This window comes from Theropithecus gelada, chromosome 4 (genome assembly GCF_003255815.1).
Source record: "Theropithecus gelada isolate Dixy chromosome 4, Tgel_1.0, whole genome shotgun sequence".
NCBI lineage: Eukaryota > Metazoa > Chordata > Mammalia > Primates > Cercopithecidae > Theropithecus > Theropithecus gelada.
Genome location: NC_037671.1, coordinates 142,099,430 through 142,116,674, shown reverse-complemented (window position 1 = coordinate 142,116,674; position 17,245 = coordinate 142,099,430). Strand labels below are relative to the sequence as shown.

At 39.9% G+C, this 17,245-nt stretch overlaps 1 protein-coding gene across 2 annotated transcripts in view; it reads right to left on the bottom strand.

The window, feature by feature from the left end:
* DCBLD1 (discoidin, CUB and LCCL domain containing 1) overlaps positions 1-17,245 on the bottom strand; it is an 86,632-nt gene that overhangs the window by 54,395 nt on the left and 14,992 nt on the right. For both annotated transcript variants that reach the window (XM_025382357.1, XM_025382356.1), the window contains exon 2: positions 10,735-10,947. In XM_025382357.1, coding sequence (XP_025238142.1) covers positions 10,735-10,947 — 213 coding nt within the window. The remainder of the gene's footprint in view (positions 1-10,734; positions 10,948-17,245) is intronic.

Below are 17,245 nucleotides of genomic sequence, written 5' to 3'. Positions count from 1 at the left end.
AATATATATGATTTCCTAGACCAAAAACATAAATATAGTAAAACTCTAATTTGGTTTCATCCTCCCAGTTATGATAAGCATGTAAATATTTCTGGAAGCAGATCAAAGAAGGAAAATGTAAACACATACCCCTTTAATTACCCTTACCACACAGACATCAATCCCTTTCATATTTTTATTACTGTGCTGCAAAATTGTAACTACATTCTAGAGGGGGTAGGAGATACCCTCTCTGTATAAATATCATCATTGAGAGGATATTTGTTTTTCTTTTTTCTTTTTTTTTTGAGACAGGGTCTTTCTCCTGTCACCCAGGTTGGAGTGCAGTGGCATGATCACGACTCCTCCTGGGCTCAAACAATCCTTCCACCTCAGCCTTCCAAGAAGTTGGATTACAGGTGTGTGCCACCACGTCCAGCTAATTTTTTGATTTTTTGTAGAGATGAGGTCTCACTATGTTGCCCGGGCTGGTCTCAAGTTCCTGGCCTTAAGCAATCCTCCCGTCTCAGCCTCCTCAAAGTGCTGGGATTATAGACATGGGACACAGTGCCTGGCCTGAAGAGTTATTTTGATCATTTCATCATGATTACAAACATCAGAATAGTGAGTTTTAATTCAGGGTGGGGGACAGGAGTTGAATACTGGCTGTAGTATTGCCTAGGGCAAAACATCCAAATTATTGCCTGCCTCAAGGTCTGACAGATGAAAATTCCTTTTCATAGACTAGAAGTTAACAATTACATTCCTAGAGTTAAAAGGCAAGAGAGAAAAATGGAAAAATATGATAGCAGTGAGGGGAAAAATAATTAATGGGAAACCACAGAAAGATCCTGGGAGTCTGTCCTAAGCAATGTCCTCGGTGTTCCGCCAGACTCCTTTAAGGATTATCTCTCGTCTTCTGAAAAGAAAATCTTTCTCGACTCACCCCTGCCCACGCGATATACTTCACTGTTGGTCCTCTCCAAAGGTCTCCTGATTTTTAAAAAGGATCTACACATATATTTAAATATTTACAAAGACAGTTTCATTGGAAATCCACATGAGAGCTCGGTGACTTCTAACTTTGATTGTGGTTATATTCTTGGGCTCAGGCAGTGTTTAGATTGGCAAACGTACTTCAGTTCAGTCAGACTGAAATCCAACCCCTCCCTAAAAATAGGACGCACAATTTTGCATGGATGTTTGCTTCAGAACCAGCAGTGCTATGTGTTTTATAGCACTTGGACTTGCCATCTAACTTCCTACATTCTCTCACTTCTATCTATCTGTCTGCATGGCAGGTTCCATCTTACTTTGCAGTCACAAATTCCCATCACACTGGGGCACAGCAGTTAATCAAGTAGGCAGAAAAATCAGGAAAAAAGAAAAACTTTTATCTTTTGTGGAATGTAACTGGCGGCGCTATATGTGGGAAGAACTATCAGAGATACCAAATGGAACAGCCCTGTGGCATTTGGCACCAGACATGAGGCTTCAGCAGACAATGGGCTGATTCCTTGGACAAAGGGAATAAAGGGCCAGGAACTATAGGAATTGCCTTCTTTGAGCACAGTAGGCCAGTTCCTCTCAGCATATTCCCTGTTTGGGGCTACTATTTCATTAGCAGCTGCAAGGGAAACCCTTTATCTTTCCATGTATGAATAAAAGAAAGCTGTCCTACAAGGAAGAATAAACTGTCTGCTACAAGCCAAGTCTGAAATCCTCTTGATTCTCTGGCAATCTGACAGTCTGTACAACAATGTATAGTACTTCTCTATTCTCCTGGACTGTGTGCCCAAAACTCTGGACATTACAAGGCAATGATGGTTTGGTTAAAAACTGTTCCAAGTCACTTCAGATGAGTATAAGGCTTTTATCTTAAAACTGATAAAACTAAATTATTGTTTTATCTAGAGAAGAGACATGTTTAAAAAACAGTATGTATGCCATTAGAGAAATAAAGAAACCTCTTTCTCTTAGTAGTATTATTTCTGATTTTTTTTTTTTTAACCACCATACTGTCAGTGGTAAAAACCACTGAGAGATCAAGTAAAAACCTACTCCTGAAAGATCTGTCATAAATCAACACCACCACCACCACAAAACCTCCAGAAAACCCTCGTTAACATTCTGGAGCATCATCTGACGCACACAATTCTTTCTTACGACAGATAAGAACATGCTTGATTGACCTAAGTGACCCTCCCTGGTAGTACATGTGGGTGGAGCCAGCCACATGGAATATTCCGCTGCCAGGAAAGTGGTATTCCTCGTGGCCCAGATCTGTGCTCAGAGGCGTGCTGATAAAACAATCTCCAGAAATGCTGAAGCTGCAAACACCACTAGATTTGTGTCCATTTTCGATGTGTTTCTCTGATGCCGTCAAATCGCAGATTTGTCCTTGCTTGCTAATTGCAGTAGGGTCATTGTACAAAATTACAGAATTGTCAAGGCCATTTTCTTTGAAAAGGAGAGAAATTAGCATAAAAAAGGGATATTCCTGGACTGTGCCATTAAAACCATAGTCACGTAACAGTAAGTGGTATCCCTGGAGAATTTTGGTCTCTCATTCCCGCACAAAAATCCGTGACAGATGATAAATGAACCAGGCGGCTTCTTAGACAAAGGTGCAGCTTTCCTTGGGGCTACAGGACCCAGGTCAAGAAGTGTGTCAACGCAGGGAGTTCACTACCCACTTAAGCCATTACTTCTCTCCCAATGAAGGATGGCAATTACTGAAACTGAATCACAGTGAGTCTCCAGGGAAGTATTTATGGGGAAAGAGGAGGAGGAACCCAATAGCGTTTTCTCCTTGAGGCTTATGGTTGTGTTAAAAAATACCTAGAGTAAAGCATTCTGGTTGATATAACATTTTATATGTTCAAGATTCTTTCTGAATTCTATCTTGGCATAAAAGGCAAAACAAAACAAAGATAAAGCAGTCCCTCTCAATAATTTCCACCAAAGTAGCCTCAACCATAGAGGAGGACGCACTTCTAGCGTGTTTGCAGCCCAAAACACTCTCTGTGAGCTGGAAATTTCTTTGAAGTCTATTTGTTTTATCTTTAAAAGCCATAAACATTTTTCATTCTACTTCATAATATGTCTCAGAGACATATAAACCATTTGTAAAACCGAGACTGTCAATCTTGGGCTTTTCCCTCCTTGGGATTTAAAAAACTTCAACAGATAAGATGTAATGAGTCGATCTTACTGCAATATGTCAGATAGGTATCATTCTAAAAAATGGCATGCAGAAACCTGTTGTGATTAGGAGTCTAAACACTTAGTATTATTTCCAACTATTCCTATTTCTCTCATTGCTAGTGTACCACAAACATTAACAGCTGACTTCACATCATTGTACTTGTAAGTCACTGACAAAGCTTAAAAAAGTAGTGATTGGAAGTGGAAGTACAGAAAATGGAGGAGAACAATTTTTGAACTTCCTGGTACAAATCATGATGCAGAACACAACCAATTTAACTGACTACAATTAGGATCCTATAGTAAAGGGTTTCTTTCTGTCACTGCCACCATGCCTCCTCTTAGCATTTTGACTAAGAAACATTTTTTGAACTTTAAACTTGTACTGGAACTCTATGTAAGTGATTTCTCAGACTCCCACTTTATTCTCCGGATACTCCTGTGGGGAGGCCTGGAGAAGTTTCCATTTCTTCCAGCAAGTGACGAACAAGAACTACAACTCAGGTCTTCTTAGGCACAAGCCGCAGATCGGATGGCTTTCAACACAAACACTGAATCGGATGGTGCAGTGCTTAAGAGCAGGGCCTCTGGGCATTTGAGCAGACTTGAATCCCAGGTCCCACTAAGTGATCTTATAAGCATGTTAGTTGGCCTTTTTTGAGCTTCAGTTTCCTTATGTGTAAAGGTTGGTAACAGGACCTGTCTCACAGGGCTGTTATAAGGGTTAAATGAGTTAGTAACGCTAAGGTGCTAAGCCCAGTGCATTGCACATAGTTGAATGCTCACTCACAGGCACCTTCCATATCATTACCTGGTCTTTTCCACATAATAAGCATAGTTTTAAAATTTTATGTAAACCAAAGCTTTCTTTAAATGCAGAGGGAATGTTTATAGAGGAATCTTAGTGTAAATTTCCCTACAGTGTGAATACTGACACTCCAATTTATCTTTTGTAAAAACCCAGATTTTTAAATATGTTTGCCAAAATCAAGCTACTTATAATCTCAGTCCTTGAACACTGACTGAGCCACTGCAATTGTAAGACTATGATAAATAATAGGTGAATAAAACAGGATGAATAAAATGTAATTCCTGGCTCAGGGCACCCTATATCTGACAGAGAAGCTACAATAATTATCCCAACCCGAAACTGATGCTCTACTGAAACTTTAGAAAGAGAACATGAGCACAGAAAAGGGACAAACTGATGAACATCAGAAAAGGTTCTAAGGCAGACAGCTCTGAATTTGAAACTTGAAGGGTTTACTTTTACATGTGTGTGTGGGTGTGTGTGTGGGGGGGTGTGTGTATTAGAAGGGACAGAAAAAGCAGGAAAAGAAGAAAAAGAGGGGGACATGGAAGGAATAACATCAATGACTGTAAAAATGTACTAGGCCATGAAACTGTATGATGCATTTGGGAAACGGCATGGAGATGAAGGACTCAGAAATGAGGCTAGAAATGAGAGTGAAGAAGAAAGCAAGACAATGCGTCAACGCTAAGCTAGCAAGTTTCTACAGACGTTGGGGCACAATTAACAATTTTTGAAATAAGGAAAGAAATTATTGCAACTGTATTTAATTACACAACATTAAATGGCCCAGAAGGAATTGAGACTGGTGAAAGCAGAGAGGAGAAAAATCAAGAGGTCCTTCAATGAGAAAGATATGCAAAGACGTACACTGGCAGTGGCAGTGAAGTAAATAAAATAGCCAAACTGAATATACTGTTGCTTGGAGAATATGTGTTCTCTGTTCATCTCATGAGACTGTAGAAAATCTGTTTATGGAGCTAGTTCTGGCTCAGTGAACCCTTGCCACCAGCTTGGCATGATTTGGGCAAACTCTTGGATTACCAGGAATCCACCAGGAGGAGTAGGGTAGGGTGTGCTGCTGGAGCTCAGCCTCTGTTTTGTGAACAGAGTGCTCAGGGTATTATGAGGGGAACAAGGGCCATCTTAGACAAACAATAAACAGTATGCAAGACAACTAAGGAGGAGGAAGAAGAAGAAGAGGGGGCTGGGAAGAGGGAGAGGAAGAGTAAAGTAGAGGGGCAGAGGATAGGGGAGGAGGAGGAGGAATAATAATGGCTAACGTTTACTTAGTGCTTACTATGTACCAGGTATCGTTCTTTAAAGTCATATATAAGTGTGCCAGTCAACTATGTGTGGTAGATACTATTATTTTGTCCACTTTATTTTGAGACAGTGTCTCTGTCTGTCACTCAGGTTGGAGTGTAGTGGCACGATCATGGCTCACTGTAGCCTGGATCGCCTGAATTCAAGTGATCCTCTTGCCTCAACCTCCCAAGTAGCTGGGACTACGGGCATGCACCACCATGCCTAGCTAATCTTTGTATTTTTCATAGAGACAGGCGATTGCCATATTGTCCAGTCTAGCCTCAAACTCCTAAGCTCAAGTGATTCATCCGCCTCAGCCTCTCAAAGTGCTGAGATTACAGGCATGAGACGTCGCATCTGGCCTGCTAATTTTAAATATGAGGGAATAGAGACACAGAAAGGTTAAATAATTTGCTCAAGGTCAAACAATTTAGAAATAAGCAGTAAAGGCCAGGCGTGGTGGCTCACACCCGTGAGTAGGCAGGAATTTGAGGCAAGGGAGTCCAATTACAGAGTTTGTGCTCCTAAACACAAGTGTAATATCGAGGCAGCAACAAAAATTTCAATTCATTTTCAAGGCCAGCCTGGTTTTATTGATCCACACTGATCCAGGAGGGAAAGTCTAGAGTCTCCATCAGAACAAGCTCCTTTGAGACCCTGAGATGCCTATGAAGACTGGCCAGTGTCTGGTTCCTGTCAAGACTGCTCCAACAGCTCTTCAGGCAGTCCCCGAACCACCCCAAACTCCATCCAGTGTGGAGGTCACCTTTCAGGGGGAAACTCAGACTCAACCTTCTTGAAAGATCAGGAAAACAGAAATGACCTCCTCTGAGGTCCCTACCGGCAGTGGGGGCAAAAACAAACCTCTGAGCGAATATTCCAGTCTAAGTCCATTCTAGTCAGTAAGACTAGAAATAGAATTTACCCAGAGGGGAAGTCAAGGTTACAAGCTCACTAAAGGGCTGTAAAATTAAGAGTAGTATCTTCAGTATGAAGGCAAAGCCTTCCCTCTTCAGTCTTCTAAATAAATACAACATTATATATTTAATATTTTAAATCTGTGTATATTAGTGTGACACAACGCCTGAATCAGCAGCTATTTTTCCTCAAAGTTTAAGATATTTCAGTGTTTTATATAACTAACCTTCTGTTATTTTACCACATATATGTAAAATGAGGGAGGGGGGAACTGAGAACAGGACCAAGGCAGTCATCTTAAATGTCTTATACAATATGTTTAAATTTAAAGAGATGTTCTTTAATAAACTACTTGTCTGAATCTTCAAATTCCAGGTTTCAAAGTGTGTTCAATCCTAGAACAGCCTGGGTAGGCTACCTTAATCAACTGTCTATTATCTTATGTGCCCAGATTTCTCCAAAATTGTCTTCTACAAAAAGGCAACACCTTATATTTGAGTCCTTTCAAAGTTTCATATGACATGGGCCTCTTTGAAGAACAAAGAACTCCTCCAGGAAGACACTTCAGCTTGAAATAACCTAAAAATCAATGCAGTTTTGATTGAAAAAAGAAGAGTCATGTAATCAAATAGTCAAGAGGGAAGCAAAGAAATTTAATGCAGATTTAGTTCTCATTCTTGAAGGGACACATGACCTCATAATTTCTAATGTTAGAAACTGTCATAAGCAAGCCTTTTAAAGATTTCTTTAAAAAGTAGTAGTATTATGTCTGCCCAGAATACATAATCTGAATTCAATCACGAGGAAACATCAAACCAACTGAATTGACAGACATTCTGTAAAATAACTGGTCAGTATTCTCAAAAGATAAAGGAAGACTGAGAAGTCAGGACAAGTAACTGCTTTATGATCCTGAATTGGACCACAGACTGGAAAACGGATATTAGCATTTTTTCAAAGGGAGTCTCAGTTACTTTGGTCTGTTAAAAACCTGGAATTCCCCTAGCTATAGTGAAAATGATGTCTACTAAGAAAAGCATGATACTTCTTAAAGATTTTTTTGTTTTGTTTTGGCCAGCATAATATTAATAGCACACATATCTTAGTGTCTTAATTCAGTCATAGGCATACAAGTACATTCTTCTAATGGATTCTTGAATCTGAAAGATCAGCCGTAATCATATGACAAACAGAAGAATAATCCCATTTTGTCTGTATTAGGAAACAGTGAGATCAAGTGCATATTTTGCTAGATTACTGTGAAAGTTGTTGTGGGTGTTTACACTTGTTTACAACGCATTTTTGCTAGCAAGAATGTGAATTATCAAAATACCCAAAGTATATAAACCAAATATTTAAAACAAAATTGACATGGTGGGGAACCATTAAACATTAACTGCATAATGATGAACACTATACAACTTTAGCATATTCACAATGGTTAGTGTCATCACAAGTATGTCCACTCTTGGCAGAGCTTGCAAACATTAATGCCAGGAAACATTATTCTTTTTCAAAACATTTACTCCACATTCAAATTCTGATAGTTTTAAGTTTTAAAATCCTTTGGCAGTGGGTTTTAACAATTAGTTGGTTAATAAAAAATATCGGGCAGGATAAACTAAAACGATTCTGCTGTTTCTGCCACACATATAATCATTAGAAGCCATCATATTTTGGAATTAAAGGTGGTATTCCATAACACGCCTTCTCTCCCTGCTGAATTTCAGCAGACATTCCCCTCTCTCACTGGTTCAGGCAATATAGCTCTAGATCCTTGGGAGTCTGCAAGGGTACTAGGGCCCTGCTTCCGCAGCCATGCCAGATCCTGTGGCCACATCAGCTTGCAGAGGTGCCTCCCACCCTTCCACGCTTCCAGGAAGCTGGGCAACAGCTGCACAGGAATGTCCACTCTCTGAGCGCCAGCCACTGAAAGACAAAGCACTTCTGTCTCCTCCTCCTTCTGCATTCCTGGAGGATGTTCAAACAGACCAGGGGTTTATTTAACTAAGTTAAAATATAGGTCGGGTTAGTGTTTTTGGTCACCGGAAATCTTTAAAGTAGCCACAAAAGAGAGAAATTCTGAGCATCATTACATAGTTTATCTTAAGCACATCCTCAATCAAAAATACTACTGACTTCTTGTGTTTTAGACGAAATTGCCGCATAGTGTAATAATGGGCTAGTCCACCCGGGAAGGATGATAGTGCAATGTGGTTTTTTGGTGATGGTGAAACCAGGAGACAACAGCAGTGGGAGTAGGTGTCTTGCAGCCACAGAGACACAGATATAAATCTCTCTTTCACCCCAGTTGTACACTCTTGGGATCTTGGGCATGTTAACCTAATCACACTGTGCCTCAGTTTCCCTATCTGTGGAAGGCATTGATTATTTACCTTGGAAGGTGGATTAGGGGATTCTAGACAATATATGTAAGAGCCAAGCAGGTGCCTGGCATACAATAGGCACTGAATATATTTATTTCTATAATGAGTATACATTTTATTTCCAAAAGACAAACATTCAATTTATATAGAAAAAAATTCAAGGAGAAAAATTACTTGGCTTTATTGCTATGAATGAATTGCAATTCATTATTCATTTTCTAGTGAGGCATCTAAGCTTGAAAGCTCAAGAATCTAGAAATGAGGAGGCAGATCATGATCACCTTGCAAGCTGGCTTGAGATATGTAGTTAATTCCATTATTTTCTGTCTTTTTTCTCTTATAATATAGAGATGGGGGTCTCACCATGTTACCCAGGCTAGATTGCTTGAACTCCTGAGCTCAAGCGATCATTCCTCCTAGGCCCCCCAGCGTTAGGATTACAGGCATAAGCCACCGCCCCTGACCTTTTCTGCCTTTGTGTATATTTATGAATATACCTCAAAGATGATGGAGGAAACTCCCTGGTGTGGGAAAGCCACATCCATTCTCCACATCCTGCTTTGGGAGGATTTGCTTCCCTTAGTTGCTCTCACTTCAGCCTCTGACGTGACAGTCTTATGCAACAGAATGATTCCTCCACTGTTATGTCAGCAGGTGGAATGAAATGCTCATCTTCCGGGCAAGGCAGATGCTTCCCCAAAGAGACCCGTGTGGAAAAGCTGCTTCCGGCCCTGCAGCACTTTGCATCACTTTTCACACTGCGTCTCTGACACTCACCCCCTCCTCAAAATCTGAAAGAAACCTCCTGGCTATTGAGGGACTCCCTGACAAATGCCTCCATAAGTTAACACACATTAGATTACCAGAGGTAATGGAACAATAAGTGTTCCCAGGGGCCTTCAGCATCCCTGGAAGTGTCATCCTGCCCATTTGAGTCAAACTACAGTTACAAAGTTACCAACAATTATATGGAAATTACCATCTTGACTCTGTCGGAGTAACTCAACCATCATTAAACAGACAATGTTCCTAGGGATTAAAAATCGATCTTAGATCTTTTTATCCCATGGGAGCTGGTTTAGATCTCTGAATTGTCACAAGGCTTGTCTGGGCTTCTAAACTGTAGGAAGAGGCAGCAGGAGTGAGGAAGCAACTCTGAGTGCAAAGATCAAGACAGGTGAGAAAGCTGTGAGTGTCTGAGAAATTATCAGTAGAGCTAGCAGGCAGACAGGATTTTACCTAAAACGTGTATCATTTTTAAAGTTGTGTGCACAGAGAATTTCACAAAATCTCTATACTCAAAAGAATGTATGCAAGATTTTGTTATCGTTTTCGAACTGCCCACTTTCCTTGGGCTTAGGATCAAAGGGTCATTGTGACTGTGATTTCAGGTTCCAGTGGGCTAACAGCACATCTCACAGCACAAAACACTAAATTTCAAAGGCTACTCAGGAAACTGAGCTTTGCACTTGCCATTTTCTTCCCCAGAAAACTCTGAACCCAGTCATACCTAAAGAGTCCATTCCCTTACCTCGTTTTGGGTCTCTGCTCAAATGTCCACTTACTGATGATGCCTCCCTACCATCCCATTGGAAGTGGCACAAAAACAAAGGCAGGCTCTACATCACCTTTGGATGCCTTCATTTTCGTTATTCCTTTTCTTTCTCACCATCTCTCATACTACAGATATATTTGCTTATTTTCTACCTTCCTCTCCCCGCAGATGCAAGTTTCATAAAGGAACTTTGTTTTTTCACTGTTACACTCCAGTTCCTGACACAGTACCTGAAACATAGTCACTCTTCTATTCAATAAATATTTGTCAAATGAATAATGAACTGTAGATGGTTTACCAAATGTCACGTATCTCCAATTCTCTCCCCAGCAGCACTGACACTCACTCAAAGGTTCTGAGACACACACAAGGTTCACATCTCCTTAGATGTCTTTTGCTGTTTCAGCTTAGGAAGTAAATGTATTCTTCTAAGTTCCCCCCAAGAGCTTACACAAGCAAGTTTCTCTTCTAATCTTCTCGGGATATACTGTTCATTAACAAACCACTTGCCCTTCTCTGCAAATATCGAAAATTTTGATGCTCAGAGAAACCCCGGTCTCTTTTCTTACCATATTGATCTGAAGAGCTGGTGAAGAGAAGATAGTCAGAAGCACAGGTCTGGGATTCGATATCCAAATCTCCCAACCTCAGAATCAGTCTTTTCCCCTTTGGTACTGTAATTGTCTTTTCGCAAACAGTGTGATTGGGGTAGGTCCCGGGATAATTCTTAGATGTCATTGTACCACTATCCTGATAAGTCACTAGGTGTCCACAGCCATCACCTGGTAAAGAAAAAAAGGCGGGGGGGAATAAAAGAAGAAAAGGTAATTAATTCTTACTGAGGACTGAGAGTCCAATACAATCTCCAAGCTACGTATTTTATTGTTTTGGGGGAGAAGGAAAACCAAAAAACAAAAAAGAAGATTGAATTATTAAAACAATATCTATTGTTATTTCATCTCTTGTTTTCCAGTTTTATCTTCTTGTTGATCAAAATGTTTCACATATTAGAATGGAAAGCCCTTAGGAAACAAATCATTTAATCATTATTTTTTTCTAATAATCTATTCACCCATCCAAACTTGCTCAGCAGGCCTTGCATGCATTTGCCAAGCCACTCCCAAAGTCGATGTCATATAATAATTTACAATGGAGAAAAAATATTATTCACTGTAGAAGGTGGTTGTGCTGATTAAATGAGATAAAGTACAGAAAATGCTCCTGTCAGAATCTGAAGCTTAAGCTGACATAACTCAGTTTAGCTGCAAGTTATTTAGCTGGGGACTGGGCCTAATAATCATTTGAAATGTATGTCGTAGTTAATGACAGTCACAGATTCTAAGGTTCCTCATAGACTTGGGATGTACAATCAGAAAATGTCAAGGATCTACTCTGTTGAGTGCTTTTCATAACCAGACATGGTGTTAAAAGCTGGGAACACAAAAGCAGCACTTGTTACCTCATAGAACTCAGAGTAAAATGGCAAATAGTCACACATTCAGATAACTGTAAGTCTAGGTGCTATGTGTTATATACATCAGGGGTCTAAACAAAATGCAAAGGAGAGAGGCAAGAAAGAATGTTTCAGCAAATTATCAGCATTTCATCAAAACAAGACATTATCTGAAGACTTTTCTGAATAGGGAAGTTCACCTATTAACCTACAAGTTGTTCTAGTTGATTAAAGTGACCAAGTCGGTCACACAACTATCTAAGGACATGCACAACTAGGTGGGCTGCAAGGAGAATGAGCATACGCTGCATTTAGGTTGCAAAATGCCTGTGGTTAGTATAGCTTCACGTTTCAAAGCAAAAATTTCTGGTCTCAGCTGGAGGGAGAGAGGCAGAAAGCCGCTGAAGTAGGAACTCTCAAAGGTAGTAAAATAAGACCTCTCCGTCCCAAAGTCTCTGATGGAGAAGCCTCAACTTGGGTATACTGGGAATCTGAGGACTTCAAAGCAGCCTTCTTCCCTCTCAGCATCTTCCCCAGTTAGAGCTGGATTCACCTGGAGTCTTCCTTTATTCCACTTCCTTCTTGCCTTGAGGTGTCAGGGCCAAATGGTAATAGAGGTTTATCAAAAAAAAAAAAAAAAAAAAAAATTAAAAACTCCAGAATCTACGTCACCTCAACAGCCAAGGCCTAGGGAAAGGATCTACCCATTATCCAGAAACTCCCACAAGATTCCTGGCAGCCCCGGAAAGGGGGCTGAATTGGGGAAGTAGAGTTGGCTTTAATGGATCAATGGGTTAAGGAGTGCCGGGGGGAAATTTAGACAGCCAAGATAAAACTACTATGCAGCCCTGAGATCTAGGCAGAATTAGTGAAATTTACACAGTAGGCAACAAGCACACATAGAATTTTTGGAGTAGGAAGATAACAAAAGAGGTATTAGAAAAAGATGATCAACCTGGCTGGACAATGCTACAGGAACTAGAATGGGGACAGAATCTGGATCAGAGGAGCAGTAGGCGGGCTAGCAACAGGGGTGGCTGGAACAGGAAGGAAGGGAACAGAAGACAGGGAAATTCTTGAGACAAAATCAACAGACTCAGGTTTTGGGGAATTATAGTGGGAAGGACAAGAGAAGAAAAAACACCAAGGCCTTGTTCAGTTCAGAAATGACTGGAACACTGAGGCCAATATAAACAGCAAAAAGAGTCCAGAGAGGGAGCAGGTTTAGGGATAAAGGTTGTAAGTCTGGTTAAGTGTGAGGTGACAGCTAAATTCCTTGGGCTCCCTGGCAGTTGGTAAACATAAAATTGCCAAGAATTAAATGAAAATGATACTAGAGAGAAGCATACTGTGCAGGAGCACACAGTGCACAGGGCTTTGATTTAAAATCTGAATTCTTTGTTGGCTTTAAAGGGCTTTAATAAAAAATACAATTATAGTTTCTCTTTAAAACTGAAGGACAAACTCTGAGTGGTGGCTCATGCCTGTAATCCCAGCATTTTGGGAGGCCAAGGTGGGCGAATCACCGGAAGTCAGGAGTTCGAGACCAGCCTGGCCAACATGGTGAAACCCTGTGTCTACTAAAAATACAAAAATTAGCCAGGCGTGGTAGTGCGAGCCTGTAATCTCAGCTACTTGGGAAGCTGAGGCTGGAGAATCGCTTGAACCCAGGAGGCAGAGGTTGCAGTGAGCTGAGATCATGCCACTGCACTCCAGCCTGGGTGACAGAGTGAGATTCCATCTCAACAACAACAACAACAAAAACTGAAAGACGTGGCAACCACATGATCGGCCATTCTCACAGGGCTAGTGATATAGTGGCTGTCCCTGAAAAGGAGCCAAACACCTTAGTTCTTCACCAGGTCCTTGTTACTTCTATTACCTGCCCTACCTTTGTAAGCATGTATTTTGAGCACCCCCATAAAGCAATCCTAGGGTAATTAGTACAAACGAATATGCATCTAAATATAAACACAACACAACCTCTCCAGGCCACCAAGAAATCTCCTGTTCAAATATTTAAATGTCACTTTTCTTAGGACTATGAAATTCTCCTTTCATAAAAGAAGAGAAAAACTTTTTTTTTTTCCAGAAAACACAGTTAAATAAAATAAGGAGCAATTATATGAATCAACCTACATGTGACTATCATATTCTAAATTTTATTTTTTTAAAGTAACATGTGTCAGCAAAGGAAAATCTTAGGGTGTCACTTTTTTCTTTGAGACAGAGTCTCGCTCTGTCGCCCAGGCTGGAGTGCAGTGGCCGGATCTCAGCTCACTGCGACCTCTGCCTCCTGGGTTCAAGCCATTCTCCTGCCTCAGCCTCCTGAGTAGCTGGGATTACAGGCGCCCGCCACCACGCCGGACTAATTTTTTGTATTTTTAGTAGAGACGGGGTTTCACTGTATTAGCCAGGATGGTCTCGATCTCCTGACCTCGTGATCCGCCCACCTCGGCCTCCCAAAGTGCTGGGATTACAGGTGTGAGTCACTGCACCCGGCCAGGGTATCACTTTTATTCAGCCCTGTAATTATATTTCTCTTCCACCACTTCCACTCTAAGGCCCAAGAGGAAACTTCTTTACCCAGCAATGCTGGCACAAGGCAGGCAAGTTCAAATCGTCAACATTTCCATCGTTACTTTGCCTGGGGATCTGTACTTCCTTGGGAAAATTTCTCTCTTCCATTAACTATCAGAACAAAACCCCATGAGTCTTTGTTCTGCCAAAGACCTGAATCGCAAAATAAGTGCTAAGTCCTAATTTATTAAAAAGCAAACTGTCATCAGAAGTTCTAATATCACTCTAACCTATGGAAGTAGACTATTTATGGAGTTTTCTGTGGCAAGACTAATATAATAAGTTTATTCCATGGGTATTAACCACATCAGGAATTTCCCACAGTTTGGGTGATTTCAAACGATTAGGTAGAAAGACACCAAAGGGTAAAATGAAAAACTGCTAGGGAGACAAAATGCCTACAATGTCATGTGTTGAAGAAGGGAGATGCATACACATGAAAACCAATGGAGAAGCATTATTTATTTACTTTTGAGATGGATTTTCGCTCTTGTTGCCCAGGCTGGAGTGCAATGGTGCAATCTCATCTCACCGCAACCTCCGCCTCCTAGGTTCAAGTGATTCTCCTGCCTCAGCCTCCTGAGTAGCTGGGATTACAGGCAGGCACCACCGTGCCCAGCTAATTATATTTTTAGTAGAGATGGGGAGAAGCATTATTCTTATGACCTCATTCTGACACTCAGGTAGCCTACCTCTCATAGCCTGACTCTCTAATTGACAATAACTGACAAAGAAGACAAAAGTTACTTAAAAATCTATTTGTTTATCTTCTTTGTCTTATGTCATATCCTGGTTGTGATATGGTATTGTAGTTTGCAAAGATGTTATAATTGAGGGAAACTGGGAAAAGGTATACAATATCTCTCTGTGTTAGTTCTTCCAATTGCATGTGATCTACAATGATCTGAAAATAAAAAGGCTAATTAAAGAATTGAAAAAAGAATGTAAATCAAGTTTGCCTGGCTGAGGATGGAAGTAAGGAGGCTTTTACTTTTTCTATTTTATACTTTTTTATACTCTTTGTATTTTGTTATCCTGTATGCTTTTTCTTTTCTTTTTTTTTTTTTTTTTGAGACAGGGTCTCATTCTGTTACCCAGGCTGGAATGCAGTGGCACAATCACTGCTCCCTGCACCCTCGACCTCTGGGGCTCAAGCAATCTTCCCACTTCAGCCTTCCAAGTAGCTGGAACTACAGGCGCACACCACCACACCCAGCTGATTGTTTTTTTTTTTTGGTAGAGACAGGGGCTACACTATGCTGCCCAGGCTGGTCTGGAACTCCTAGGCTCAAGCAATCCTCTCGCCTTGGCCTCCCAAAATGCTGGGATTACAGGTGTGTGCCACTGCACCTGGCCTAATTTTTTTTTTAATTAAAGCATTTAAACAGATCTGCAATAAAAAGATCTCTATGAAATACAGTTGACCTAGTTTCTTCAGGATTGAATTAAATGAAGAGGCACACATAAAGAAGTGTTTATTTTAGATTTAAAAGACACTTATGTGCCATAACAATTAAGTGAGACTTGCTTGAATCCTGATTTGAAAAACCAACCTTATAAAATCTTTTAAATAGATAATTGGGATATTAAATAATTTCAGATGATTATTAATTTTATTAGGTGAGATAGTAGTATCGAGGCTACATAAGAAAATGCCATTTTTTTGAGAGATGCCTACTGACATACGTAGGGCTGAAATGACATAAGGTCTGGGATTTGCCTTAAAACACCTGGAAAAAAAGGGGAGAAGCAGAATAAATGAAAAAATATGGAGAAATGTTGACGGTTGCTATAGCTGAATGATGAGGGCTCACGGTTCTAAGAATATTAAAATTAAAAATTAAAAGAAATATTAAATTAAAATATTAAAAATTAAAAGAAATAAAGATCCATCTTTAAGGGAAAAAAATAAAACCACGGTCTTATGACTAAACTCCAAGTAGGGTTGTGGGCAGTGACACAGTAAAGTGCCACCTATCTAACATCAAAATAGGGGGAACGGGCAATGAAAAGGGGAGGAGGAAGTTTTGCCATACGGAATCTGACCACTCTTCAAAGTGGCTACTACACAATGTTTATCTGTTCCTTCCTTTCGACTGTAATTTCTTGCCAAAGCACATGATGACTAAACTAAGTATCATTTCCTCCTCTTCTAGACTGAAAGCTCCTCTCGACTATAGAATACTTCCAGGGTGGTCTCTCTGTAATGGGCCTAAATCCTGGTGTCTGTTTGGAGCCACAGCTGGTTTGTGACACTGACCACCACTTCCTCAAAACAATGTACAAGAATAAAACTGATGTATGAAGCTTAGATTCTGGAAAAAGGTGCAAGTATTCATGAATATTTTAGAATTCCCAAAGTGATCTATGTATAGAATTTAAGTATACAGATTTTAATACTGAACATTTGGAAACAATCTAAATTAGAAAAGAACAGCCAAACTGATATCTCCAAGCAATGTGATGTTAAGGAAGTTACTCATGTTTTAGAAGAATATTTAACATAAAAACACTTTAAAACAGAATATATTGTACACGCATAGATATGTAATATTTAAAGTGTTTACTTCTATGGTATAAGTTTACAAGTGATTTTCATTTTATTTATACATTTATCTTCTGAATTTTCTATAATATGAATACATATAAAGCAGAAAAATAATAAAATTAAACCTACCAAATTCACCTAACATTCTTTGTAACACTAAAGGCTACTTTCAACATTAGCCTCATAATACAGATAGGAAGAAGTCTCGGACTGTCATTAAAATTTCAGGAAACAAACAACTAGGAACTTAGTATACTGTAGTTCTCACTTCAAGAAGTCCACAGTCAAGAGGAGAAACATATATTAACAAGTAAATTATTGAGACTAACTTGACATGTACAAATATAGAGATATGGACTCAATATCTATTCTCTAAATGCCTGAAATTAATGGATAGGTCTTTACCTTTTAGCCTTTAACATCCGCTATTCAGGGATTGTGGATATACATGCTACTTTCTAAATAAGCTTAGAACAAATCCTAGATGCCTGTATACACA